Source organism: Crocodylus siamensis, chromosome 6 (genome assembly GCF_052110815.1).
Source record: "Crocodylus siamensis isolate JL-2025a chromosome 6, ASM5211081v1, whole genome shotgun sequence".
NCBI lineage: Eukaryota > Metazoa > Chordata > Crocodylia > Crocodylidae > Crocodylus > Crocodylus siamensis.
The window spans coordinates 77149462-77177166 of NC_143400.1; the positions used below are offsets into that span (position 1 = coordinate 77149462).

Below are 27705 nucleotides of genomic sequence, written 5' to 3' on the forward strand. Positions count from 1 at the left end.
AACTGTGTCTCGATGGCTTTTGGCTTTATAAACCCAAGGACAAGAATGAGGATTATGACCTCTCTGTACTATCAGGCTTGCAAAGGAACCCACACAGGAAATCAGGATCTCAGACCATCCCCCTCCTTCATGCAGAAGGTAGGAGAATTGAGATGAGGGTGCAATATACAGTATGAGAAACGAAGACTTCCCTCTTCTCTGGACAACGCCATGGTCTGGCTCCATGCCTAGGCAACCTTTGGATTTCAGGGAACTTACATTGATCCCTTTTTACTTCAACAACTGCACTGGCAATATAAAATTAATCCCCCAAAATGGATGCCAGAGATGGTGCATGAAAGGTAGAAAAGCCCACAGAGAATGTTGCCAAGTTTGCTATGTGGGAAAAAATCCATTCAGAACCCTAAATAAAGTTTGACAGGCAGCCAAATAAATATTAGCAATAAAAGTCAACACTAAAACATTTAAAAGCAACTGCCTGGCTTTGCTTTTTGGAAAAGCTTGGCTATATCTATACTGCACCGCAATATATAATGTAGGCATATTCATAGAAAAGGACTTGACCCTATGTACGAGAATTCCCAAATCCTTGTCAAGTAGATTCATAAAAATGCAATAGTTGCACAGACAACTACCATCGGTCCTTTCAAAAGTTGGAGGTTTTAAAAGAAGAATGAAGCAGTCTAATAAGATATCCTTGAAATCTCTTTAAATGCAAAGAGCTGCCTGATTTTTGCTTGCTCACATGGAAATAGTAAAATATTTTGTGATAAAGTATTAGATATTAAAGCCAGAATTGTAAAGGGGATTTTCCACATTCAATTTAAAAAAAAAATACTGCACTGAAAGAGAACATAATGAAGCCAGAAAAGTGTCCACAAAAACTGGATAGAAAGCTAAAAATGCTGAAAAAGTGTAAACCAAAAAAAAAAAAAGAGAACAGCTGAACGCTGGACCCCCTCTACACGTTACAGGTATTGAGCAATTAACTGGTTACCAGCTACATGTGCAAACATGAACTGCACATGCCCTCAGTGGCTGGGGTGGCACAGCTGCGCCAGCAGGAGTGCAGCAGCAGTAAGCTGGAGTTCCCACAGATGTCACCGGCACTATCAGTGGTGGGGGGAGGGGAGTGGCGAGTGCCAACCAGGGGGTGGCAACCATCTGCAGGCACTGCCGGCAGTGTCGATGGCAGCCAGCAGTGTCCACCTGCAGGCGCCACTTTTTGCAAGGGGTGCACTGCCATGCTCAGGGGGTGCACGTGCACTTGTATGCACCCCCTACATGTCACCCCTGTGTGCAAAGTAGCAATCACACCAAAAAAAGCTCCAACAGCAGTACAGTTAAACCTTGAAAATGTGTACTAACTTCATAGCTGGTTGCTATCAAGATTTAATTTGCCCGTCAGTTGATAAGGCTCCAAGCTGCAGGGTTGCATCTTGCCCAGCATTTAATCCCCAAGTCCTAAGGATTATGGCTGCCATGATCCCTAAGGCTTGGGGGGGTATGTGAAACCCCAAGTCTACGCAGGGCCCTCAGTCCTTCAACTGACAGGGCTCTTGGCCCTGGCTGCACCCCACTTGCAGCTGGGACCAAAAGCCCTGCAACTGATGGCGCCTCCAGCCCAGGCTCTGCCTCACTTGCAGCCAGGTCTGAAAGCCTCGCATCTCCATACCCTGGCTGCATGTCACATGCAGCGAGGTCTCCCAGCCATGGGAGCCTGCTTCTTGCCAGGGCAGTGGGAGCCCAATTCCACAATTGTGCCTCCTGCCATGCACGTGTAGTATGGCAAGAGGCACAACTGTGTGGATTATGCATTAGATCCAGTTGTATCTTTACCTACACGTTTAGAGGGGGCCTTACAGTCAAACACAATTAAAGTACTTCAGCTCCTGAGTTCAATTAGTAGGTTGGACAAATAGGAACTGCACAGGTATTTCTACAGTAAACCAAGTAATATTTTAGGACATATCATTCAAATTTTAACTGTAAATGACCTCTTTTTTAAGATATTATATAAACGAGAAAGCAATCTGGGAAAAAAAAGGTTTATTTTCTCATAGTTTCATAGTTTCTAGGGTTGGAAGGGACCTGAGCAGATCATCTAGTCTGACCCCCTGCCATGGCAGGAAAGAGTACTGGGGTCAAACGACCCCACCAAGATGTTCATCTAACCTCCTCTTAAACACCCCCAGGGTAGGAGCCTGCACCACTTCTCTTGGAAGCTTGTTCCAGATCCTAGCCGCCCTGACCGTGAAGTAGCGCCTCCTGATATCTAACCTAAACCTACCCTCTGCCAGCTTGTGACCATTATTCCTGGTCACTCCTGGCGGTGCTCAGGGGAACAGTGACTCCCCCAATGCCTGCTGATCCCCCCTGACTAGTTTATAACAGGCCACAAGATCCCCCCTCAGCCTTCTCTTGTGGAGGCTGAACAGGTTCAGGTCGCGTAGCCTCTCCTCATAGGGCCTGCCCTGTTGTCCCCTGATCATACGAGTGGCCCTCCTCTGGACCCTCTCCTTGCTGTTGACATCCCTCTTGAAGTGCGGTGCCCAGAACTGGACGCAGTACTCCAGCTGTGGCCTGAGCAGTGCTGCATAGAGGGGGAGGATCCTCTTTGGACCTGCTCGAGATGCATCTGTGGATGCATGACAAGGTGCGGTTGGGCCTTCCTAACTGCCTCCCCACACTGCCGGCCCATGTTCATCTTGGAGTCAATGATGACCCCAAGATCCTTTTCTGCCTCTGTGCTGACAAGAGGGGAGTTCCCTAACCTGTAGGTATGGTGCCGGTTGTTCCTCCCGAGGTGTATCACCTTGGACTTGTCTGTGTTGAAACCCATCCTATTCTCATCCGCCCACCCTTGTAACCTGTCTAGGTCTGATTGTAGCCTGTTGCATCCTTCCAGTGTGCCCATGTCCACCCACATCTTAGTGTCATCAGCAAATTTGAACAGGGTGCTTTTTACCCTGGATGTGTGCCAGCATAATTTTCTTGAACAGCTTGCCTAGGATCGAGGTATGACTAACTGGCCTATAGTTTCCCGGGTCCTCCTTCCTCCCTTTTTTGAAGATGGGGACCATGTTGGCCCTCTTCCAGTCCTCCAGCACCACTCCAGAGCACCACGAGTGCTCGTAAAGCCGTGCCAGGGGGCTTGCAATGACCTCGGCCAGTTCCTTTAGAACTCTAGGATGGTGATCATCCGGACCGGCTGACTTGAATACGTCCAACCCCTCCAGAAGCTCCCTAACTAAATCCTCACTAACTCGTGGCCCATGTGTGCCTCCCCCGGGGCCCGAGGGGGGCCCAGCAGGGAGGTGGCTGTTCTGGTCCCTACTTAAGAAGACGGAGGCAAAGAAATCGTTAAACATGTTACCTTTGCCATCTGGTGTGACAACCAAATTTCCCAATGCATCCTGCAAGGGCCCCACATTACCCGGGACCTTCTTTTTGCCCCCTATGTATTTAAAAAAGGACTTCTTATTGTCCTTAATCTGGGAAGCTAGCCCCAGTTCCATCTCTGCCTTGGCCTTCCTAACTACCCCCCTACATCCCTAAGCAACTGCAGAATAGTCCTCCCTGGTGATGACCCCTTCTTTCCATTGGGTGTATGCCTCCTTTTTAGCAAGGAGACATTCCCGGATGCTTTGATGAGCCATGGAGGCTTGTGTGCTCTCCTGCACCCTTTGATCCTCGTTGGGATTACCTTCCTTTGGGCTTGGAGGATCATCTCCTTAAGGAGCGACCAGTCTCTTTGGACACCTGGCTCCCCTCCCCTCCAGGACCTCAGCACTTCTCCAACTATCCTCGTCAGCTCGTTGAAGTTTGCCCTCTTAAAATCTAGGGCCACTGCCTTACTGCTTGCCTTTGCCACCTTGCGCTGGATGGTGAATTCCAGCAGGCGATGATCGCTGTCACCCAGGTGGTTGAGCACCCGCAGCCCCCTCACGAGGTCTCCATAAAGAAATGATCTCATGTTAGCAAATATTACAAAATCAGTAATATTTTTAAAAGGTTACTTTAAAATTTATGTGGAAAATAGTTATTTGTTCATTTTTAACATATATCTGCATTAAGCTCAAATGAAAGATACCAAATGCAAAGCCAGTTATTAGCTTTTCAACAACTTTTCAGGTAAATTTGATAGTCATATAGAAACAATTAGAACTGTAAACATACCTTTTTCATCAGCTTTGTCTCTTATTACTAGAGTATCATTACTCAGAGATACACTCTGCGCATTTAGTATGTCTGTCCTCATTCCTGGAAATTTTGGAGATGAAATTAATCGTCCATCATAGGAATATATATAGATCCCTCCACCATCTATTAGAAGAAAATGCCTATAAAACAAGCAAACAATGATCATAAGTTACCTGTTTTCATGGAAAGCTGGTAAAATTTTCAGTAACTGTAAGACAATTTTCCAAAATACTACAATTGCTGTTGTGTGAAAACTAAGATATTTATAAATTTTACATTTGGAATTCAATATTCTAAAACAGAATTCTATACTGACTAATTCAATTTTAATGGCAGCATTTTTTTTTCAAATATAAGTATAAAGCTATGGTACATCTATTATTGTGATTCTTTAAGTAAGGATCTGCTATAAATTAATACTCCTAAATTGCACATCATGAAGATAAAGCATGCATTTACAGGTAGTTTCAAGATGCTAAAACCTTTAGTCCTGTACACAAAACAGCACATAGAAGCTTGGGAGTCTCACAGTGAGCTTACTGGATGTACAGATTAGAAACCACTTCAGAAGTTGCAACTGCCTTCTTTATACCTCACTGTATCTATTTCTTCATCATGACTGAACTGTCATGAAAGGTAGATGGAATGCAGATATTTAGAAAACGTTCCTTTTTAATTGAGTCTAACCTCAATTTATTAAAATGCCTTCTCCCAAAAGAGGAATGGCTTCTTTCCATATTCCTATTTGTGGGCTAGTATTAATAATAAAATACCAAATAAAAATTACTGCTAGGTAGATGGTGTTATCCATACTATATAGATACATGAATTCATAAATAGAAAGCTAAAAGGCCATTGGATTGAATTCCTCCCAAATTTTCAAAAGTGGCTTCTAATTTTGAGTACATAACTTTAAACAAAGGATGAGAGCCTCAAAAATACTGGCTACTCACTGAATATGTATGGAGTTATAAAAGTGCAGCTGCTCTGAAAATGATGTCAAAGGTGTTGAAAGTCGGTCATTCAACAATTAAAAGCATGGACAGGCAAGGTGAATGTGGTATCTTTTATTAGACCAACTAAATAGTTGGAAAATTGTTCTTTGCAAGCTTGCGGGCACAAACACCGTTCTTCAGGCATAGGAAGTCTCTGCTGGTGTTTTGTGTTCTGGGTGGAATAGAAAGCAATATGCAAAATGCAGGTCTGTTAAAATGCAAATGCGTGGCAGCAAGGATCAGGTTACCTGGGATTATCAGATGGCAGACAGGTTATAATGTGCCATAAATCTAATGTCTATATGTAGTACATGATTTTTTGTATGCAGTAGATTTATAAAGTGAAGTTTGCAGGTTTATTTACAAAAGGTGCTCTGTAAATTCCCTTTGAGGATTAGAACTGAGAGACTGGAGACAGCGTGGTTGTCTTGTGAGGTGTGTGTACCCACCGGTAACTGGGTATTTTTGTTTTTGATAATTTTGATAGATGTTATGGCACATTATACCTGCCTGCCATCTGATAACTGCATGTAACCTCTCTACATTTTACTAGCTACATTCTATCGTCAGGTTGACATTCCCCCTATTTCCCCCCACACCTTCCTGTCTCAAGACCTACTGTCTCCCATCATCTCTGATCCTCACTGCCACACAGTTGCATTTTCACAGAGCTCCATTTTGCATATTGCCTTCTATTCCACCCAGGAGAACACAAAACACCAGCAGAATCTCTTTATACCTGAAGAAGGATGTTCGTGCCTGCAAACTTGCAAGAAAAATTTTCCCAACTATTTAATTGGTCTAATAAAAGATACCACATTTACCCAAAAAACCTTGTCTGCCTATGTCCTTAGACCAACACAGCTACAACTAACACCCTTGTAACTACTGCATACTTTTCAAAACCTGAGTTTAAGTTACCTATCCAAGAAAACAGCAAAGCAGAGTCAAGACTAAAATTAGACTTCAGGAATTCTTGATCCCTAATCCTGTACTTTGTCCACTAAACAATATTGCAGAGCTACAAACAAAAACTGGTCTCTGGTGAATCGTTTTCAAATAGGACGTTCGCATAAACATTTAAAATTGGAAAAAGCAGCTTCTTATTGAACATGAAAATAAGGCAAAAGATAAAATGGCATATTTTTTATTCAGCATAGTTGACAATGTTAGTAAGTGGAGGGCCAACTTTTAGTGAAGATTACTTCTATAAAATGTGTTGCACTTAAAAAAAAGCAATATAAAAAATCAAAAACAGATGGCAGTGAAATATAGCTGAAGATTTACTTTTTATTGTAAACAGAAGACTAGCATAATGATATAGCACAGATGTAAGGTTTGAAGACACTTAGTACTGCAAGCTTATCAGATATTACATAGGAAAAAGGCCTGTTTTTTTACATGATGTAATCCTGCTACACTACTTATCATTATTTAATGTTTTATCAGTTTTTAAAGACACGCACACACACACACACACACACACGCACACAAATTATGTTTGTTTACGGACATACATTTTAACAAACAATTGATATTAAATATATTGAACATTATAAAAATAAACTACCTTTCTGCCTGTAGAATTAAACTAACTGTTCCTTCTTTGAGGTCAAAGATCAGTGGAGTATTCCAGTTCTTTGTACTACAAGAGTAATAAAATTAGCATTCATTAAAACACCCAACTGCATAACAAAGAAAATACATGTTTGTAAGTACAGAAAGGATTTTTCAACCAGAGGTTCTCAACCTTCTAAGACTCCAGGCACCCTTTGGAAAATGTCAGTTATTAGTTTTCACTTGATTTTTGACTATAGAAAATAAATAGAGCAATTCTTCTCCTGCAAAGAACTCAAAACCCACAACAGGTCAGAATGCTTTTAACATCATGGAAATTTGAAATCTCTCGGCCTATCTTGTGAATTATATTTGCACACCTAAAAGTGCTAGTATTGTATAAAGTGCTAGTATTGTATAATATTGTGGCACTTTGCAACACCCCTGAAAGGATCTCAAGGTACCCCAGTGCTGCTGCACCCTGGTTGAGAATCACTGGTACAGACTAGGGCCACAGACCAGATCGAACCTGCAGAGCTTTGTTATCTGGTCCATGGAGCTGTGCACTAGTCTGAGAATCTGGCAGCAGGGAGCGATGGTAGTGTTCATTAGAGCTCCCCTGATGCCAAAATTCTGACAAGTAAGAAGCTGTGTGTGCTGGGTAACATGGCCTTGAGCATTAGATAGCAGGGCTGGATCCCTCCTGGGCAGGCCCCAATCTCAGTTTATGGGAACTGGCCAGCATGCGGCTAGATTCGGGCACAAGGGGCTGGATCCAGTGGGTGCAGGGCCTGATCCAGAGTTGGGGCCAGCCTGTGGACCAATACTACATTTATTTGGGCCTCAGGGCCAAAAGGCCGGCCAGAACTGATACAGATAGATTTAACAATTGTAGCATTAATTAAAGGATACCAATACAAGCTGTTATGATACAACTGTTACATCTTCATTATTCTGTAGCAATATCCGTTCAGCAAAACTGCTTCAAGTTTAATCCTGCTACATTAATGGTCAAAGTTAGGGTTATTTAGCTAACTTGTATTGCTATTGAATCATGCATGAATAACAGTTACAGCATAAGAGCCAAGACACACTCCCAGGCAGCAGCCTCCCCATAAATCATACATTTAGACATACTGTCAGAAAATATCTATAAGGATATATTGTCAAAAGTATAAAAATCAATCTTGACAGATAAGCACATAACTACCACTTATGCCTTTGATAACTTCACACAACTCACTAGTGTTACATTTTTTGCACGTATTTAATGTCAGCAAAGTTTTTGGACAGTGCCAAAAATGCCTGCAACCTCTGCTTGGAAGATATTGGCATGCCAGGGACGGATGGTGGAGAGCTGCAAGGGGCCCAATCTTTGTTGTGGCAGCACAGCCCAGGCCTCTTCCCCACTTTACCCCAAGGCACGCATGTACCCATTGGCAATGAGCTGGACTGGGACTCTGCAGACAAGCATCCCTGCTGTGAGCAGCTCATGCTCTGTGATGAGCAGCAAGAGCCATCCCAGAGCCCAAGCCACCTGAGGAGGCTGGGAGGTGAAAGCAGCTACACCAGGGTCCTCAGGGCCCCCACCCAAATTGTTGCTGGTAGTGGATGCACATGTGCTGCAAGACAAATGGCAGAGAAGGGGTCTGGGCTGTGCTCCCACAAGGATTAGACTCCTCATTGCTCCCTCACCATCTGCCCCAGGTGTACATGCACCTGCCACCAGCAATAAGCTGAGCCAGAGCTCCACAGACCGCAATGCAGCTGATTGCAGCTTCCCAGCTGCCTGCCACAGCTGGCCTGAGCTCCAGAGAAGCCCCTGCTGCCCGCCACAGAAACTGGGCTGCTCGCAGCAGGCCTGGGGGAGAAAGGGGTGGGGGGCTGCAAGCAGCTCCACTGGGGTTTGCAGAGCCTCAGCCCAGCTTGTCTGGCAGTGGGTGTACACGTGCCTCTAGGTAGATGGTAGGGGAGCTGCAAGGAACCTGATCCTTGTTGTGGCAGTGCAGCCCCAGGTCTTTTCTCACCATCTGCCCCAAGGCACATGTACCAAGCAGAATGCCTTTGTGTGTGGCATGCATGCTGGTGTTTGCTGACCCCTGCACTATAGCATATCTAGTAACTTGTCTAAGTAGTAACAACTTAACTTTATAGCACTTATTACAGTATGGGCTAATTCCTCTCTGATGGTCTGTGGGTAGGACAGAACCCTTTTCTATCCCGTAGCTTATGCTTTATTTCTGGACTGTTGGTTCAACAGTAATCATGTTGCTGAGCACGGAAGCAACATCTAAGGCTAAGCTCCGGATTCCAAAATCCCTGACTAGTAAAATATATTGTAGGCATGACATGATTACTTATAAAGGGCAATATATGGCTCAATAAATCTTATTCTTTGAGAATCTACTGGCTATTCTGCAAAGCAGAAGTGATGGCTCCCTAGAAGAAGTTATGTCTATGCAGCAAAAGGAGTGGTCACCATAACAGTAACCAATACAAGCAAGTCATATAGCCAAAAAAATTAAACTGGCCACTCCGAATTTAGATATGACAAACTGCTTTGCCCTCTGGCTGCTTGCAGATGTTAAAAAAACCAAAACACAAAAACCCTCCAGAAATGTGCTTTACTGGAAGAAACAGTGCGTTACTTCAATCCAGCTCTGCAGTATCTGTAAAGACCAGGGGTTTCAGCAGGGCTTTTTGGCAGTTTTAGCTAAAGCTGATTCAATCAGCTATTAGATAAAAGCACCAAAAAAGCCCCACTAAAGTGCCTGATCTTTACATACATCGGGCAAGCCGGGTTGAAGTAACGCACTTCCTCTTCTGGGCACGTGCAGGACTCAGAGTAGGAACTTGCCAAGTTTAAATTAAGGCACTGTTTTTTTTGTTAACAGTTGCAAGTACTCTATATGCTGCTGTGCTGCCTGTCTCATCCTTGATCTGCTCCATACCACACACAAAAGGTGCCTGTGCCATCTGCATCATACATGCCACAGGCTGGCCATCCCTGTTTTAAATCAAACTCCAGCATTCTTAAAATTTCTAGAAGGATCAGTTGATACTTCGCAAATTCAAATTACTTACGAAAACACGTAACACTGAAGAGACGTTGAAACAACTAAATGTCCATAGTTCAGAGAGGCCTTGATGACTCTGTCACGAAATTCTAGTAAATCCATTGCATCATTAATAACATTACGTACCTAACAAAGAGAAGTTTATGGTAACATGAAATGAAAATTATTGAAAGAAAAACAAACTAAACATTATACTAATTTTTATATGTAATGGTTGTTATTCTTCTGCCATTAGCAGTAAAATATAATTATGTAAGAATGAGCTGTTTTATAGGAAAATAAACAAGAATGGTTACATAAAAGCTCCTCTGAACTTAAATTAAATACACCAACATAGTTTTTCAAAGAAAAAGATTATATTAAATATGAATTTTTACTTGCTAATTTGTTTTGTATATTAAAATACTTGGTTTATAAAAAATGCATATCTGTCTTCCTAGAAGATGTGATTATCAAATTAAAATGATACCCTCATCTGGAACACTACAAATAGTTTTGGTCAACCTATCTCAATAAAAGAAAAAAGTCAGCTGAAATGCTGTTAGAATGTATTATTTATGTATGCACAATATTACAGATAAGAAGATAAAGCTCGGCACAAAATTTTGCATTATAACACTGTTTTCACCTACTTACAACTTTGCCAAACATTAACCATTTGGGCTGAAATTTTCCATGATGGGTGTCTTCCTCGGGGTAATTTCTATTTTCTGGGAAAGATTACCACCACAAGATTCAGCCATTCCAAAAATGGAAGAATACATTTATTTTCCATAATAAAAAAAATCTGGTGAAATTTTCTTTAAGAAGTTTTCTATGACCCTCATGTAAGGATGCAATGTGCGAGACCTGTTAAATTCGTATTCATCTCGTGTGATTAACAAGAAAGAACAAGCTTAAAATATGGCAAAACACATGTGGCAAGGACATTTCCCTGCCAAAGTGCAGAGAGACTAGAGCATCTTAAAGAAACAATCACCAGAATTTCTAATATGAACAAAACAACGTAATTTGCCTTAGTTCTCAGAAATGGCTTAAGTATTTGGTGAACATTCCACCCCCTAACCCCAATATATATATATATTGGAAAACTGCAACCCAAATGGTTACGGTTTGGCAAAGTTATAATCAGCTGAAGACAGAACATTAATTCAGAAGTATCAATCAAATCTCAACAATAGCCCAGTTGTATTGCCCTACCGATAATTAGAAAAAGTTGCTATTTAGTGAAACTGAAAGGCGATACATTTGGTAGATTTTTTTTAATACAGTGCACAGTTAGTCCATGAAACTCATTACCACAAGGCAGAGGCCAAAAGTTTAGTAAGATTCAAGAAAAGATAAGATGTTTGGATGAAAGTTTAGTAAGATCCAAGACAAGATAAAATTATAATAGTTATATCAGATAATACAAAAATCTTTAAATAGGGAATGTAAGCTTATTTTTCAAAATATTAATAGAAATAGGAAGAAACTTGTCCTGTGGGCAGATTAGTCCATAATTTTCCACAACGGGCTGCTTGAATCATCATCAGAAGCATCTGGAATGTATTTATTTTCATTATGGATTCCAGCCTGTCAGGATTGAGTATCTCATTTAGTACAAACAGTGTGTTATCTTTTGGTAAAAGCCTACAATATCCTGAATTAAAAAGCAATAAGAGAGTTATAGCATGATTCAAATATTTTCTCCTAGAGATGAAAGTGAGTAGGACTTACAACTCATCAGTGTAAGTCCTGGTCAACTAATCATAGGCCTGCTAAGAAGCTAAGGAAGTTTGGATGTGAGGAAAACCTAAGGAAATTGAGAGAATGTCATGTTTTGGGTTAAAGATTCACATAGAAAATAATGAATTTACTGAGGACAGTGATACTTCATCCCAGGTATTTTAGATACTGTGCTACTGCTAATTTTGGACTTTGACAGTTCTTCAATCAGCTACAAAATAAGGGCTTAATGCAGTAACTACCAAACTTAAGAGGGCACTCATAAATAGTTTGTAAAGAAATGTATTTCAGTGGTCTTAACACTGTCATACTGTACAATGTCATTTTTGCTGATGACACTAAGATGTGGGGGGGATGTGGACACGCTAGAAGGGAGGAATAGGCTGCAATCAGACCTAGACAGGTTACAGGGGTGGGCGAATAAGAATAGGATAGGATTCAACACTGACAAGTGCAAAGTGATGCACCTGGGGAGGAACAACCGGCACCATACCTACAGGTTGGGGAACTCCATTCTTGTCAGTACAGAGGCAGAAAAGGATCTTGGAGTCATCATTGACTCCAAGATGAACATGGGCCATCAGTGTGGCGATGCAGTCAGGAAGGCCAACTGCACCTTGTCATGCATCTACATATGCATCTCGAGCAGGTCCAAGGAGGTGATACTCCCCCTCTATGCAGCACTGGTCAGGCCGCAGCTGGAGTACTGTGTCCAGTTCTGGGCGCCGCACTTCAAGAGGGATGTGGACAACATGGAGAGGGTCCAGAGGAGGGCCACTCGCATGATCAGGGGACAGCAGAGCAGACCCTATGAGGAGAGGCTATGCAACCTGAACCTGTTCAGCCTCCACAAGAGAAGGCTGAGGGGGGATCTAGTGGCCTTTTACAAACTAGCCAGGGGGGACCGGCAGGCATTGGGGAAGTCACTGTTCCCCTGAGCACCGCCAGGAGTGACCAGGAATAACGGTCACAAGCTGGCAGAAAGTAGATTTAGGCTAGACATCAGGAGGCACTACTTCATGGTCAGGGCGGCTAGGATCTGGAATCAACTTCCAAGCGAAATGGTGCTGGCTCCTACCCTGGGGGTGTTTAAGAGGAGGCTAGATGTACAACTTGCTGGGGTCGTTTGACCCCAGTACTCTTTCCTGCCATGGCGGGGGGTGGTCAGACTAGATGATCTGCTCAGGTCCCTTCTGACCCTAGAAACTATTAAACTATGAAAAGACTGATAGGGTGCCCAGAGATTTCATATAGAAGTATTTTTCTTATTTAAATTTACAAGAGTAAATGAAGATAAATTCTAACCATAGATTACAGTTGGTTATATTTCTTAGCTTTTTGCAGAGTACAAGACAGAGTACATCTGTTACGAGTCGATGTCTGGGAATGAATGCAGGATTATGAATTTTTACCTGCTAATTTGTCTTCTGTGTTCCCAGACAGTGACTCATAATATTGTACCCAGTAAAGACAGGGATAATATAGAATTTCTGTTACAAGTTTTCCAAATTACATATTCTACATTAAAAAGTTCAGACCAAAAGATATTTAGATGCTTAATCAAGAATTTAGGAAGCTAACTTCAAGATTGAAAATGCTGGCCTGCACTCCACTGTGTAACTGGGAAAATTTGTAAGAATGGAAATTCTATACTATCCCACTGTTTACTGAGTAGGATGTTATGAGTCAGTGTCTCGGAACACAGAGGACAAGTTAGTACTAAACATTCAAATTTCTACATGATTTCACAGACGTCTAAATATCTACCATATTTACTCAAAAATAAGACAACCCTGCCCATAAAATGACCCCCCCAATAATTAGATTATATATACAGAAAATTTATAAATTTGTTTTCCAGACAAGGTTCTTTGGGTAAATCTGATATCTGAATAGATAGATTCATTCCATCCAGGAAGAGCATACACCAACTGCAGAGATTTCGTGAGTCTGACAAAGGGTATTTAAATACAAAAGCTTGCTAAATTTTCCCCCCGCCTATTTAAGTTGGTCTATTAAAAGATATTCAGATTCACCCAAAGAACCTTGTCTGCCTATGTCCTTAGACCAACACGGCTACAACCTACACCCTTATAATTTTCCAGGTATAGAATCTAGGTATTGAAGGTATTGTGGTCCTCCTCATGAGGAGGGTCACTCGCATGATCAGGGGACAGCAGAGCAGATCCTATGAGGAGAAGCTACGGGACCTGAATCTGTTCAACCTCCACAAGAGAAGGCTGAGGGGGGATCTTGTGGCCTGTTATAAACTAGTCAGAGGGGACCAGCAGGCACTGGGAAAGTCCCTGTTCCCCCGAGCACCGCCAGGAGCGACCAGGACTAACAGTCACAAGCTGGCAGAGGGTAGATTTAGGCTAGATATCAGGAGGCGCTACTTCACGGTCAGGGTGGCTAGGATCTGGAACCAACTTCCAAGAGAAGTGGTGCTGGCTCCTACCCTGGGGGTCTTTAAGAGGAGGTTAGATGTACACCTTGCTGGGGTCATTTGACCCCAGTACTCTTTCCTGTCATGGCAGGGGGTTGGACTAGATGATCTACTAAGGTCCCTTCTGACCCTAGAAACTATGAAACTATAAAATTATAAGGTTTGCTTTGAATTTGTTCCCCCTTCCACAGCTACAGCAAGCAAAATAAATTTGAGGGGGTCAGATAAGCCCCAACATCTTCCCTTTGCATCCCCTTCTCCCTTTTTATTTTCAGATCCTGTTCTCCCTGAGCAACATGAAAGTGAGAAACAAATTTGAAAACAATGACCTTGAAATAAACATATCTATAATAATCTACATATATTACCCATAGACTTAATCCAGAATTGATGCATTTTACCTGATTTGAAGCTGTTGCAAGTTTTAGCACAGAACACACTTTTAAGCAACTCTTTTATACCTACTTGTATATAATACCAACTTCTTCTTTTCTAATATATTTTGTATTCCAAGTCAAATCAGCCAAATCAGATCCAAATCACATCAACTGAACAGAACTCAGTCGTTTCAAAAACCATATTGATTGAGCAGGCAGAACTCAATTGTTCTAAACACCATGTATGGCTTTATAACCAGCAAGCATCCTCCATCTCAGTCTCTCACCCTGGGACTTCAGATACTCCCAAATCCAATGGCAGGCATCCTACATGCAGGGCTAACCCCAGAGATCTTGGAATTTGGATGCTCCCAGTTGATCCGAGTCAAAAGGCCAACTTTTTTTTTTTTGGAAAATTTTTTGTGTTCCAGGTCAAAGTAGCTCACTTGATTTTAGCCCACAAGAGGCTGAGAAACTATGCAAGATATTAGTCTGAACCCATAAGGCTCACAATTTAACATATCGTTTATTGGGCTGGGCCCCAGAAAAGTCAGCAGCATTTTAAGTCATGGTGACCCCACAGCTCAACATTCCTTAGTATGTGTGTACATTTCACATACCACCCCATAAAGAAGCCACATCCTAACTAGCCCTCCACTCATGACTGGAATCATGAGTTCTTGTCATGAGTCCTGAGATCCTTCTAAAATTTATATGAAGATGAAGAACAGGGAAACCTGTTCTAGCTCTGCCACATGGAGGGCAGGGGCACACTGATCATATGCAACAGACTTAGAGAGGGAGCAACAGAGGGATTCTGGGTGAACTGTTTGGGGTGATGTTTGCTAGACATTGGAAACAGGAATCATTAGAAATGAGAAAGAAAGGAACAGTTCAGCAGTGGGAGTGAAGAGGAAGTTGAAATGTATGCAGTGCACTGGCTCACTATGACTTGAAAAAAAGAGTCAGTGCCGAGGGGAACTATGGACACTACCATACATCTCATTCAGATAGGATACACTAACCTATCTGTATGATAGGTTCCTATCAGCATGAGAAGAGCAGTGCATGAAGATACAGGTATGGAGATGGGTGTGAGGATACATGGTATAAACTGTATAATGCATATTTTGGATTGTTTTTTTAACCGTTAAAGTGTACTATGATCTGCCAAGTGAACCACAGGGCTGCTTGGCAGAGTCTTGGAGGTAAAGGTATACCTATCTATCTATCTACCTAGATAGATATAGATATTTTTTTCTGGCAAAAAACCCCAAACAAACCAGCATGTTTGCCCAATACAGGCCAGGTATTTTATGGTCATGCTCAGTGTTGGCCGTATTTAATCAACTCTGTAGTTGGTTTATACTATTACCTAGTACAGGCTGCTTTTGGCAACAGTTTAATGACAGACAATATATTTAATGTGATTTCCTTCTACGTGAATGTAAAACGAGGCTTTTTTTCCTCTATGCTGATTTATTACTCTTATATTCAAATAAATATGGTACATGTGGATTTAAGCCAGGATTTTAGAAGCAGGATCCTAAATTTAAGCTCTAGAAACAATATATAGGGCATTTTTACATGTGGCCTGGGACACAGTACCAGGCACTTTAATTAGCGAGCCGTGCTAATTAAGATTCTGCGTGTCACATGTATAAGTGTCCCTGCACTGAAAAAGTGGTTGGCAGGGTGTTTTGACCTAAAGCTCATCAAACATGTTTTATTTTGAAGCACCCTTCTGCCATGTTTTCAGCACAGGGAAGCACAAGGACACTGATAGATGTGATGCAGAATGTTGTTAGACCTCATCAATTTCTGTGCTGAATTTCCAGTGCATTGAAGCAGGCTCTCTGCACATCTATAGGAGCCTTTATGCTTTTTTCTTGCAGTGCTGAGTGTTCAGCAGCTCACTTTGAATTGCTGAATGTTCAAAACTTGCATATTGGAGAGAAAAATAAAAATGTGGATTTAAGAGTCCAGTTTCAGGATCTTTTTGTCTTTTACTTACACCTTGGCATTAGCAGCCTAACTTCAGGCACTCAGTTGTTTATCTATCCTTTCCTTGAATCCTCATAAGAGATTGGCTGCATACAGACATTTATTTCTAACATAAGAAAGTTCTTCCATTAGAAAGCTGAACTATATAGACATTCTTCAGACTCATGACTGAAAGGCTTCACAGGTAAGATCTCCAGCCAGGGGCTGTTTCCTGGGCCACCCTTGCTCTTAAGGGAGCCCAACAATTGACAACCTGCCCCCTTTCCACACAAGTGGTGGTTGGAAGCTGCTGAAAAGCAGCAGCTGCCACAGAGAGCAGGAGGCAGCAATTCCTGCCTTGGGAGAATGCCTCCCCCATCATACCAATTAGCTGACTGGCAGGAGGGGGGTAGTGTTGGGAACCCTCCGCATGCCTGGTTCCCAGCCCCTCCTGCTTCCTCTTGCCCCACAGCCACTCAGCTGAATGGCAGGGACAGAGATTTAAAAGCTGGAAGGACCAGGAAATAGGCATGCAGAGGCTTTTCTTTAGCCTGGTTCCCCCCCTTGTAGCCTACCTGAGCAGCAGGGCAGCAATTTAAAAGCCAGCAACCGAGCAGCAGGGCAGCAAGAGGGAGCCAGCAGGAGCCAGGAGCTGGGTTAGGGTGATATTCCTAGAGCCCCATTCTGGCTGCTGGCTTTTAAATTACCACCCCAGCACTCAGCTGGCTGTAAGAGTGGGAAGCAGAAGTCAGCAGGAGCTGGCCAAACCCCTTCTCTTCCCAAAACTGCCTGGTTTGGAGAAGAAGCAGGGAGCAGTGGCTGCTGCTCTCCTCCCAATCTATGGGACAATGTAGAGAAACTTCCCCACACTTTCTCAAGACCAGGATAACTGGTCCCCACAAGGAGTTAAACCAAGACAAAGCATGTCTCCAAGGAGGCCATTTTTGTTCTTGGAGAAAAAGACTGAATGTCTGCACACTCTGGGTTTCTACTGGGAGAACTGTGATTTTCCTGGTAGACACAGACCATTTGTACCTGGCCATAGTCAAATCTAATTATATTACATACTAGCAGGAATAGCTGCTTCAGTAGCTAACAAATCTCTCTAGCTTTGGAAGATTTGAACTTGTAGCTATAATAGGGTGCGCAAAGCAGCCAAAGACACTGCAACTCTTCTTGATTAGGCTCAGACATCAACTAGAAATCCGAAAGAATGAACCGTCTATCCTTGTCAAAGCTATAGTTGAAAAATTTGTATTCTATACTATAAAAAGCCCAAGCTAGTATAGATCACAAGTAGCAATCCACTAATGTAGACAAGATAATGAAACTATTTAAACTCTATCTACACAATCATTTATAGTCATCATTCTATAGCAGTCCAAATGCCTTTGTTGAGACTTACTGTAACATTATTGCTAATGTAAGCGAGGTTTATGATTCTGTATTTTTGGCCATTGCATTAATGGTGTTCACAGACTCATTAACTGTGTTCCTATCTCCCCTAAGACTCCTTTACTTTTACACTGCAACCTACAACTACAGTTGAGTTCATTTCTGTGAGGTTCATGAAGCTAACTGGCTGTGCTGGGAAACGTTGTCTTATAGACCTATATTACATCCAGATCAGACCTACTATATAATTGACCATTAATTATATCACTCGGTTATTCTGATCATTTTATAAATCAAAATGCATAAATTAAAAATAATTTTACCATTTTCATGAGACAAAATTGTACACTCACTATTTTCTATGTCCAAAGAGTTATAATTCTGAATCTTGTTAAAAAAAGCCCTGAAATTTAATGCAAACAGCTTAGCTAAAATTACCATTACCTCCATGGTTCTTCTTTTAGTTAATGTTATTTCAAAGTTCTTCCACTCCCAGCGTTGTTCTACAACATGAGCAAAAATCACATGTCCATTTCCACAAGCTCCAGCTATTTGAGTACCATCAATAGACCAAGCAATATTAAATATGCTGCCAGTATTTGGTTTCTCCAAAGCATATGACCACTAAAAAAAAAAGAAGACATATCTTAAAGACATTTTTATATGTGCTTTTGTCTGCTACATTCAACAAATACCACACTAAACAAATTATGATTGGACCCATGGACCTCCCTGCCCACTCCCACCCCCACCGGATCCAGAGCCCACAGTACTCATTCTGGGACCTGCACCACACATCATTCCCACCAAAGCCTGTGGCCCCTTGCCACCTCCTTTTCTCCCAGGCTGGTTTGGGACTTTGCCAAGCACAGCATGCATCCTGAACCAGGTGCCATGTACAGTGTGGGTCCCAGGGTGGGACTTGCATGCAGCACAGTCTCAGATGAACTAGGGTGGGTGCTGCATGAAGTGTGCGTTTCTGGCCCTGTACATATGGCTGATCCATTGGTGTGTGGGCAAACTAAGACCCAAGGATAGCACAGGGGGCCAAATCATGGAGTTCCATGGGCTGGATCCAGCCCATAAGCTGTACCTTTGACACCTTTGCTTTACACAGTCCAGATCCAATAAAAACCTAAACTTTAAAGTTAAAAATACAAAATATAAGGGCTGGAAGCTTTATAATGGCTTACAGTCAGAGGTACCAAACCACGCTGTTTGGTAAACTGATTTCAGACATAATTTACGTACTCAAGTAACTATCGATCGAAATATAACCAAACATATAAGGTGGAATATAGCGGAACAGGACACTACAACTTTTCACAATATCTTAGAACAAAAATTAATATCTTATCAGAAAGAAAACTACAAGAAAGGTTTAGTTAGAAAGTACACTTACACTGGAATTTTATCAAGAAAAGACAAGACTTGCTTTTGAAAATGTTGCAACAGTATTTGTAAATGAATACCAGTGGTAAGGACAAATGGTATCAAAGCTCTTTTCAAAGATAAAACATCCAGATGCATAGTGTGTCCTATATTATTTCTACTCACTGTAATGGCACGCAATACTTTTATACAATATTGAATCACTAACTTTGAAAGCACCTTGCAGATCTTCAAATCTAAAAAGTGAGTAAGACTAGTTTAGCTTAAAGAGCCTAAAGTGACATGGGCAAAGCCTAAAAAATGTATTTCAAAGTTTTGTTATCCATTAAAAACAAATAATGAAACCATTTTTCTTAAGGTGCTAGCAATTCAAACAGAAGACAAAATGCCATTATTTTTTATTACGCACCTTCCTGCTAATAGGAGTTTTCTCAGGTGGGAATGTCCATTTGGATGACTTCCCAAAGAATATGTTCCAATGGAAAGTGACTGGAAAACCTTCAAAGGTTTTATGAGGCTGACATTCTTTCATCTTCTTCTACTAGTTTATGTTATCTATATTCTCTTAAAGCACATTAATCAGTTTTTTTTAATACAAGTCCAAAAATCATTGGAATAGCAGGAAGCTCTTAATGTTCGTTGATAATTTAAGTGATTTGTCACTTAGAGAGCACAGAAATGATCTGATGAAACCAAAATCATTATACTGCCCTTCCAAAGCAGCTGCTATAATAGTTAGGCAGATATGCTGGGAGAGCAGCTTCAAAGGGACTATTTACCAAAGACTAAGTAACTCTGAACATGCCTGGAACCCTTCAGAGCCACTTTTCTGATGTTCTGAGTACTGCTGCTGCTACATTTAGCCTGAAGACAACAGAAGCTACCCCTACCACATTCCACAGCCTTTGAGAGGCCAAACAGGGAACTAAACCAGGGGAACAAACAAAAGGGATAAAGAGATGCATTTAAGCAGGAAATGCAAATGGAAGGAAAAAACAAGGAAAGTAAACAGATGTCCTACATGTGCCATTTTTGTGTATTACAACTTACTCTACCAGGTTTGAAGTTTAAAGGAACGGCTTACCATCTCTATGTTAGCATGATGGTAATTTAGACATGCTAGGAGACCACTTTTTTCTACACTTACAGCAAATACTCTATCTAGTCAGTGCCTGATTGTGAACTCACTATTTCTATTGGTGGGCAAGTAGTCTTACCAGACTCAATGGGGCTACTTAAATAATTGCATAAAATGAAAGCAAGACATTCATGACAGTTCTAGAGGAATAGACTCTTGCCCAAAAGTTTTAAACAATTTTTAAAAGTTATCTTTTATTGGGCATTTCCCAGTCTCCAACTTTCCATAATTCTTTCATTGTCCATTTCAGTTATTGGGCATTCTAATCTAATAGTATCTCCTCTGCTAGTAAGAAAATGGGTAATATTCAATCTTTATTTTGAAAAATGTTTTGTACTTGCTTTCTAAGGAGAAACTAATACTTTATCAGTCTTGCTGACCTTTTCACAAAAAGCTCTAGCTACTTTTATTTACCACTCTCCCTTTCCATTCAGAGCATATTAACTTGTTCCTGTAAGTGCCCTATATTACTTTGGTGTCCTGTGTTCGTCTGAAATTTTTTTCAATAAATGCATTTCTTGTTTTAAAAAAAAGTAAGTCTGTCCATACCATTTTCTTAAGGTTATGAACTACAGGTACATCAAGGTATCTCCTCTGTATTACCGCCTTGCTTCCACAAGGAAGTACCACTAGAATTATGTGTATCATTCATTTAGTATACACTATGTCAGGCTTATCTAACATATGGCCTGCAGGATGCCATGCGGCCCGCCAAGCCATTTTATCTGGCCCGAGGCACCTGCTCCGCACTCCACAGTGGCGGCGGCGGCGGCGGCGGCGGCGGGACAGCAGTGAGGCGAGGTGGACAGGGCCAGCCTGTGGGCGCCAGCTGGCAGCGAGGGGAGGGGAGCTGCTTACCCCCATCCGGCCGGGCTCATCACGTGAGCCGGGTCCCGCCGGCACTGCCCTGAGGGCTGCACGGTGTGGGGCTGCCCCAGCCGTGCCTGACTGAACAAGCTGCGGAGAGTGCCTGGACTTCTCTGGCTCTGCCCCTTGCCCCTGCCGCGCGGCCAAGGGAGCTGCAGGGTGGCCCGTGCCCTGCCTGCGTGCGTGGTGAACCGAGGCACGGGTAAATTCCCGCGTGGAGGTGGGGGCGCCTCGGGGCTGGGCCGGGGCTGCGGGGCACATGGTTGCTGGAGCCAGGCTGGGCAGGAGGCAGGAGGAGCCCCGCCCAGAGGCGCCCTATGTCCAGCTACAACTTGGGATCCTAATGCCCCAGCCCTTATTTCATAGATTTCATAGACATCAGGGCTGGAAGGGACCTCGGAAGGTCACTGAGTCCAGCCCCCCACCCAGAGGGCAGGAAGTCAGCTGGGGTCATAGGATCCCAGCAAGATAAGCATCCAACTTGCTCTTGAAGGCGGGAGCTGCTGGTCTGGTGCACCGTGAGGACTACACTAGATGCGCTTTGCTCCAAAGCAGGCTGCCAGCAATTGAATCACTGGAATCTTATGAGAGAGAGAGGCTGCATGCAGGTCCCTTGACACTTTGGTGGGCAAATGTTGCCTGTATATGTGTTGGGTGCGGGTGCAGGCGTCCATATGTGAGGGCAACGTTGGGGTGAAAGGGTCAACAAGGAGTACGTGTGTGGGGGTTCACAGTGATGTGGGGGGGCTAGGAGTGGGTGTAGGGATGAAAAGGGGGTGCATGTGGGGAAGGGTGTAGGGAGCATGCATGTGGGGGGGGAAGAGGGGGTGTTGGGAACGTGTAGGAATGAGTAGGGAAGTGTGAAAGGAGCACATATCTTTGCATGGGCTTCCCTAGCGGTCAAGTTTCATGTTGCCATCAATCTCTGTGTAGAAAAGGGCAATCGATTTTAAGACTGGATGATGCTAACAAGTCCTTCTGATGTTGCTATTTAAATTATGGTCAACATTTAAAACCAGGGTTTTCTTATGTAAACTGTAGTCATAACTAGTTATTAATTCAATAAAAGTAAATCTTCTTGAAGATTATTCTCAAAAATGCCCATATTTTGTTGCTTTAATTAGTTTCCACTCTGGCTGATATCTTTTCCACATTTGATCTGTTGACTTGCATTATGCTTCTTTCATTCATTGAGAAGTGAGTAGAAGCAAAAGTGTTTATTTTAGTTAAGTGTTTGGTATTATTTCATTCTTGCTTTTATATTGTTTTTATTTTGGATTTTAAACCACATTTCCAGACCCATTTCATTGTCACTTCCTGCAACTTCATTGGTGTCAAAGGTCATGTGACATCACTTCCTGATGTGATACCACTTCCTGTGAGGTCTTTGAATATGGCTTGCTGGCCCATTGGATGATAAAGAGTTTGTGATCCTGCCCCACATTCAAAAAGGTTGGACACCCCTGCACTACATCATTCAGTTTTATATGTGCTTCAATTTGTGCTGCCATCTTTATGTTCTATAATAAGGTATCGGTTAACATCCAATGCTTTCCTAATTTTCAGCCTCTACAGGAACAGTCAGTAATGCTGTCAATATCAACTTTATAATCTTATTATATTCTGCAAGCATGAATTAAATTCTAGCATATGAAAACTGACTTTCTCAATAAAACATTTACTATTTAGGTTTATACACACACACACACACACACAAAAGAAACCATGCACACATATAGTTTCTTATTCACTTAATTATTTAACTGCTGTCTATCAGATACAGTCTGTACTACTTGCAATTGCTACATTGTTTCGGATTAGAATACCTATTTTTCTTCCATTTTATATTTACACAATGTAAAATGCATGTCTTGAATCCAACTCATTTCAGTTTATGTGTCTCTTCTCTGAAGAGATGAGCTACTTATAGACATACAACGTCTACATGCTAAATGCAGTACAATTTTGCACTACTAGGTTTTTAAAGGCACAGACAGAAATGCAGCTCCCCACTGTAACTCAGAATGCCATGCAAGAAGCGTTCTGAGTTACAACAATCCCCTGGACCAAACAGAAGTTTATTGTTGGTTCCAGGGGGGAAGAGGAATCCAGCTGCTGGCTGTGAGTCTGCAGCCACTTCCCCTTAGCAATGGCCCCTCCTCTCTCCCAGTCTGTGCTGTTTTCAGAATGGGAAGTTGGTAAGGGAGCAGAAGGAGCTTGTTCTAGGGTAGTGTTTCTCAACCTATGGATCGCAACCCAAAAGTGGGTTTGCAAGAATATATGAAAGGGGCATGAACAAACTTTAAAAATGGATTCTCCCTTAAAGGAGAAAAACATGGGATACTGTGGCTTTTCCCTTGCAGGGTTTCAGCTTGCAAGGGGCTGCTTGAACCACCCCCCGCCCACAAGGTCCTATACACCTTCCACCTGCCCCACACACGGTGAAAGGCACTGGGTCAGGACTGGCCATCAATGTTTACAAATGGGTCCTGGTATAAATAAAGGTTGAGAACCACTGTTCTAGGGGGTCCCCAGCCCGTGCTGGAGGGTGGAGTAGAAGAATTACAGCCCCCCCACCTTGGAGGTGGCTCCAATACACCCACCAGCAGGGGCTGAAAAAACACCAGATCAAACTCCCTCCACTTCCTTTCCCCCCTCCCATTCTGAAAACAGCAACAGGCTGGGAGGCAGCGGAGACACAAGTTACAGAAGATGCTCTATTTTGAAACATCTTCATCTGACCCCTCATGCAATGAGGAGTCAGATCTTTGCATGATTGGCCATTTTTTAAGTGACCTGCAGCCATGCACTTGTGTTTGGTCACAGCTATAAACTGCTTTCTATGGCCAGACTGGGCAAAAATTGTCACTTCTGTCTGTACCTTAAGTTCATTAACATTTCCAGAAATAAATTTATAAATACCATTAGGCTCCGTTATGGAGTAAGAAGAGGAAGAGTTGCTAAAAGCAAAGTTGCCTTGTTCCCTTTAAATACATTATATTAACTTACTTACAAAATAAATTTGCATTAGTTTGTTTGTTAACAGAGAAAAAGAAAGGAGTAGCTGTGGAATTTGTGTACTGCTCAAACTCATTAAAACGGAGACAAACTGCTTCTTTGTATTTACTTCTGGCATATATTAATTAAATTTATAGTCTAAGCCAATTTATTTCCTTTCTCCTCTTCTGAATCTCCTCTTAAAAAAATCCTTCTAATTCAGAGCTTTTTTATTTTTATTTTCTTCATACATTTATACAAGGCTACCTAAAAATTTAGGTCTCCACCAGTCCTGGTGTCTTGTAAAAGTTTATCAGAACCTGGTAGAAACTTCAAAACAAGCCGTACATATCTCAAATTAGATTTTACCAACATATTTCAAATAAGTCTCATTTGAAGTTTCCGGAATAGGCTGAGTCTGAGACAAAAAGTGGCCAAAAAATAAGACGAATTTTTAGACCATGATTGATACCCGTTTTTCACATCTTCTATCTCAGAAACAGTTTGTACATAACATCTCAAACTGGATACAAGGTGGGCAGCGTTGAAATCGTCCTGTAGCCACAGATTGTACAACTATTCTAGAGAAATACCGTAACAGATCTTAATTGTGACTAGAAGGAGACTGCAGCCCTTCCAGGTAGATCTATATGAATTTTAAATGGCATTTAAACAATTAAAATAAATTCTTAGTCAATGTTTAAAAAGAGGATTTATTAAACAATATTTTAAAGCCTTCTGGAGAACCAAACTGGTACAAAAAACCATCTGACTAATGTTAAAAGTAGACATTAAATTCTAATGGCTTTTGGATCCATGAACCTCTACTGAAGGGGAAATAGTTGGAAAAGGCTTACCTAATGTTTTTAACACATTTCACACGCTAATTTCTTTTGCAGTATGCATAAAACCCAAGAAATGTCAAGTTCTTCACATACTCAAAGTTATCATATGATTTATATGAAATCAAATCACAAAAACTACATCCAAGGAATGGTAACTGTTGAACTTAAATGTTCAATAGCAAGGAGATTCAAAGTTAGGGATGAAATTCAATATTCACCTCTTTTATTGTGCGTATGATTTGCAGCATACTAAGTAAGTTCACCTACTGTTCTAAAGCCCTTTCAAGGCCTACATGTTAAAGAGTGAGCAGAGTGTGTCAGCACTAACTACATTTCCAAGCTCAAGAATTCAGTTCAGAAGCATACGGCTGCTGGCTTGAAGATATGCCATGAACTGCTTATGCTCTGCAGCTATGGAAGCTTATTGGGATTCCTTAGGAAAAATCCATATCCTCCTCTTCTGCCCCAATAGAAAGACCTCTTTATAAGATGCTCTGGTCATCTTAGTGAGCACAGTCCTTAACTCCTTTCTGACTTTCATATATGACAACTGAATAGGTTCATAGAGAAAACTTGTTAGAGCACTGCATCAAAGTTTGGTCTAGTGGGCTTCCTGACATGTGTTTCTTGGTTTGTCTGTCCCAGAGGTTACATTCAAGTGTTCAAATGAACGGGTGAAAGTTAACTTTTCTTGTGCAGGGACTGGGACTTCCCCAACGTGATGCAAGATGGACTCAAGGGGAACGCTTCCAGACCTCAGGTTGGGTAGGACAGGGTTAGGGAGCTTCTGGAGGGGCTGGACATGTTCAAAACAGTGAGTCTCCACCCCAGAGTGTTGAGGGAGCTAGCAGGGGTTATTGCAGGGCCCCTGGCACGGCTTTACAAGCATTCGTGGTGCTTGGGCCAGGTGCCAGATGATTGGAAGATAGTCAACGTGGTCCCCTTCTTTAAAAAAGGGAGGAGGGAGGACCTGGGCAACTATAGGCCCATCAGTCTTACCTCAATCCTAGGGAAACACTTTGAGAAGATCATCAAGGAGAACATCTGTGATGGGACAACTTTAGGAATGATGCTCAAGGGCAACCAGCACAGTTTCATTAGGGGCAGGTCATGTCAGACTAACCTGATTGCCTTTTATGAACAGGTCACAAAAGTATTGGATGCAGGTGTCACCGTGGCCGTAGTCTTTCTGGACTTCAGCAAGGCCTTTGACACCGTCTCCTACCCCATCCTCATTAAGAAATTGGGTGACTGTGGCATTGATGCCTACACAGTCAGATGGATTGCAGATTGGCTGAAGGGTTGCACTCAGAGGGTGGTGGTGGATGGGTCATATTCGACCTGGGGAGAAGTGGGCAGCGGAGTCCCCCAGAGCTCGGTCCTTGGGCCTGCGCTATTCAATTTATCAGCAATTTGGACGACAGGGAAAAGCAACCTGTTTAAATTCACTGATGATACCAAAATTTGGGGTGAGGGAGGGAAGTAGGGAGGGAAAGACTGCTAGTCTGCTAGGGAGGGTACGCTAGTAGGGAGGGAAAGACTGCAGCAAGACCTGGATAGGTTGCAAGGGTAGGCTAACAAAAACAAGTTGTGTTTCAATACTGACAAGTGCAGGATGCTGCACTTGGGCAGTAGTAACCAGCAGCACAGTTATAAGATGGGAAACTCCCTTCTTGAGAGCACGGAGGCAAAAAGGGATCTTGGAGTCATTACTGACTCCAAGAGGAACATGGGCCGACAATGCGAGGTCACGGTTGGCAGGGCTAACCAAACCTTGTCATGCATACACAGGTGCATCTCAAGGAGGACCAAGGAGGTGATCCTCCCCCTCCACGCGACACTGGTCAGGCTGCAGCTGGAGTACTGTGTCCAGTTCTGTGCGCCCCACTTCAGGAGGGATGTGGACAACATGGAGAGGGTCCAGAGGAGGGCCACCCGCGTGATCTGGGGACTACAGGGCAGACCCTACAATGAGAGACTGCGGGACCTGAACCTGTTCAGCCTTCATAAGAGAAGGCTGAGGGGGTACCTGCTGACGATCTATAAACTCACTAGGGGGGACCAGAAGGGTTTGGGAGAGACCTTGTTTCCCCTAGCGCCCCCTGGCATAACAAGGAATAATGGCCACAAGTTGTTGGACAGTAGGTTTAGATTAGACATCTGTAGGAACTACTTCACAGTCATGGCAGTTAGGATCAGGAACCAACTTCCAAGGGAAATGGTGCTGGCTCCTACCCTGGGGGTCTTTAAGAGGAGGCTTGATGCCTACCTGGCTGGAGTCATTTGAGCGCAGTTCTTCTCCTGCCCAAGCAAGGGGTCAGACTTGAAGATCTACAAGGTCCCATCTGACCCTACTTCTATGATTCTATAAGTTTAATTTAAGCCAGGGGTGCTCAACCCCCACACCAAATCTGGCCTGCATAGCCATAGCATGTGGCCCACAGGGCTCCCCACTGGGTTAGGAAATTTGGCAATGGGGTGGTGGTGGCAATTAATACTGCCACCCTTCCCCCACTGTCAAATTACCAAGCTCTGCACAACTGGATATGGCCCAGAACAACCCTCCCCCCAAACCTTCAGGTATCCCCACCTATGCAGTGGAATTTGGTCCCTGCTACACCTGCCCCATGCTGAATTGGGCCGAGCAGCCTAAAAGGCAAAAAGGTTGGATACCACTTCTTTAAGCAACTGAAAACCCTATTGTT

General features: G+C 42.6%; 1 protein-coding gene across 1 annotated transcript in view; it reads right to left on the reverse strand.

Annotated features, from left to right (window-relative positions):
- IFT80 (intraflagellar transport 80) overlaps positions 1 to 27705 on the reverse strand; it is a 154190-nt gene that overhangs the window by 30812 nt on the left and 95673 nt on the right. Inside the window, exons 10-13 of the mRNA XM_090050581.1 lie at positions 18206 to 18385; positions 9840 to 9958; positions 6769 to 6843; positions 4180 to 4343 (exon numbers count right to left, since the gene is read on the reverse strand). Coding sequence (XP_089906707.1) covers positions 4180 to 4343; positions 6769 to 6843; positions 9840 to 9958; positions 18206 to 18385 — 538 coding nt within the window. The remainder of the gene's footprint in view (positions 1 to 4179; positions 4344 to 6768; positions 6844 to 9839; positions 9959 to 18205; positions 18386 to 27705) is intronic.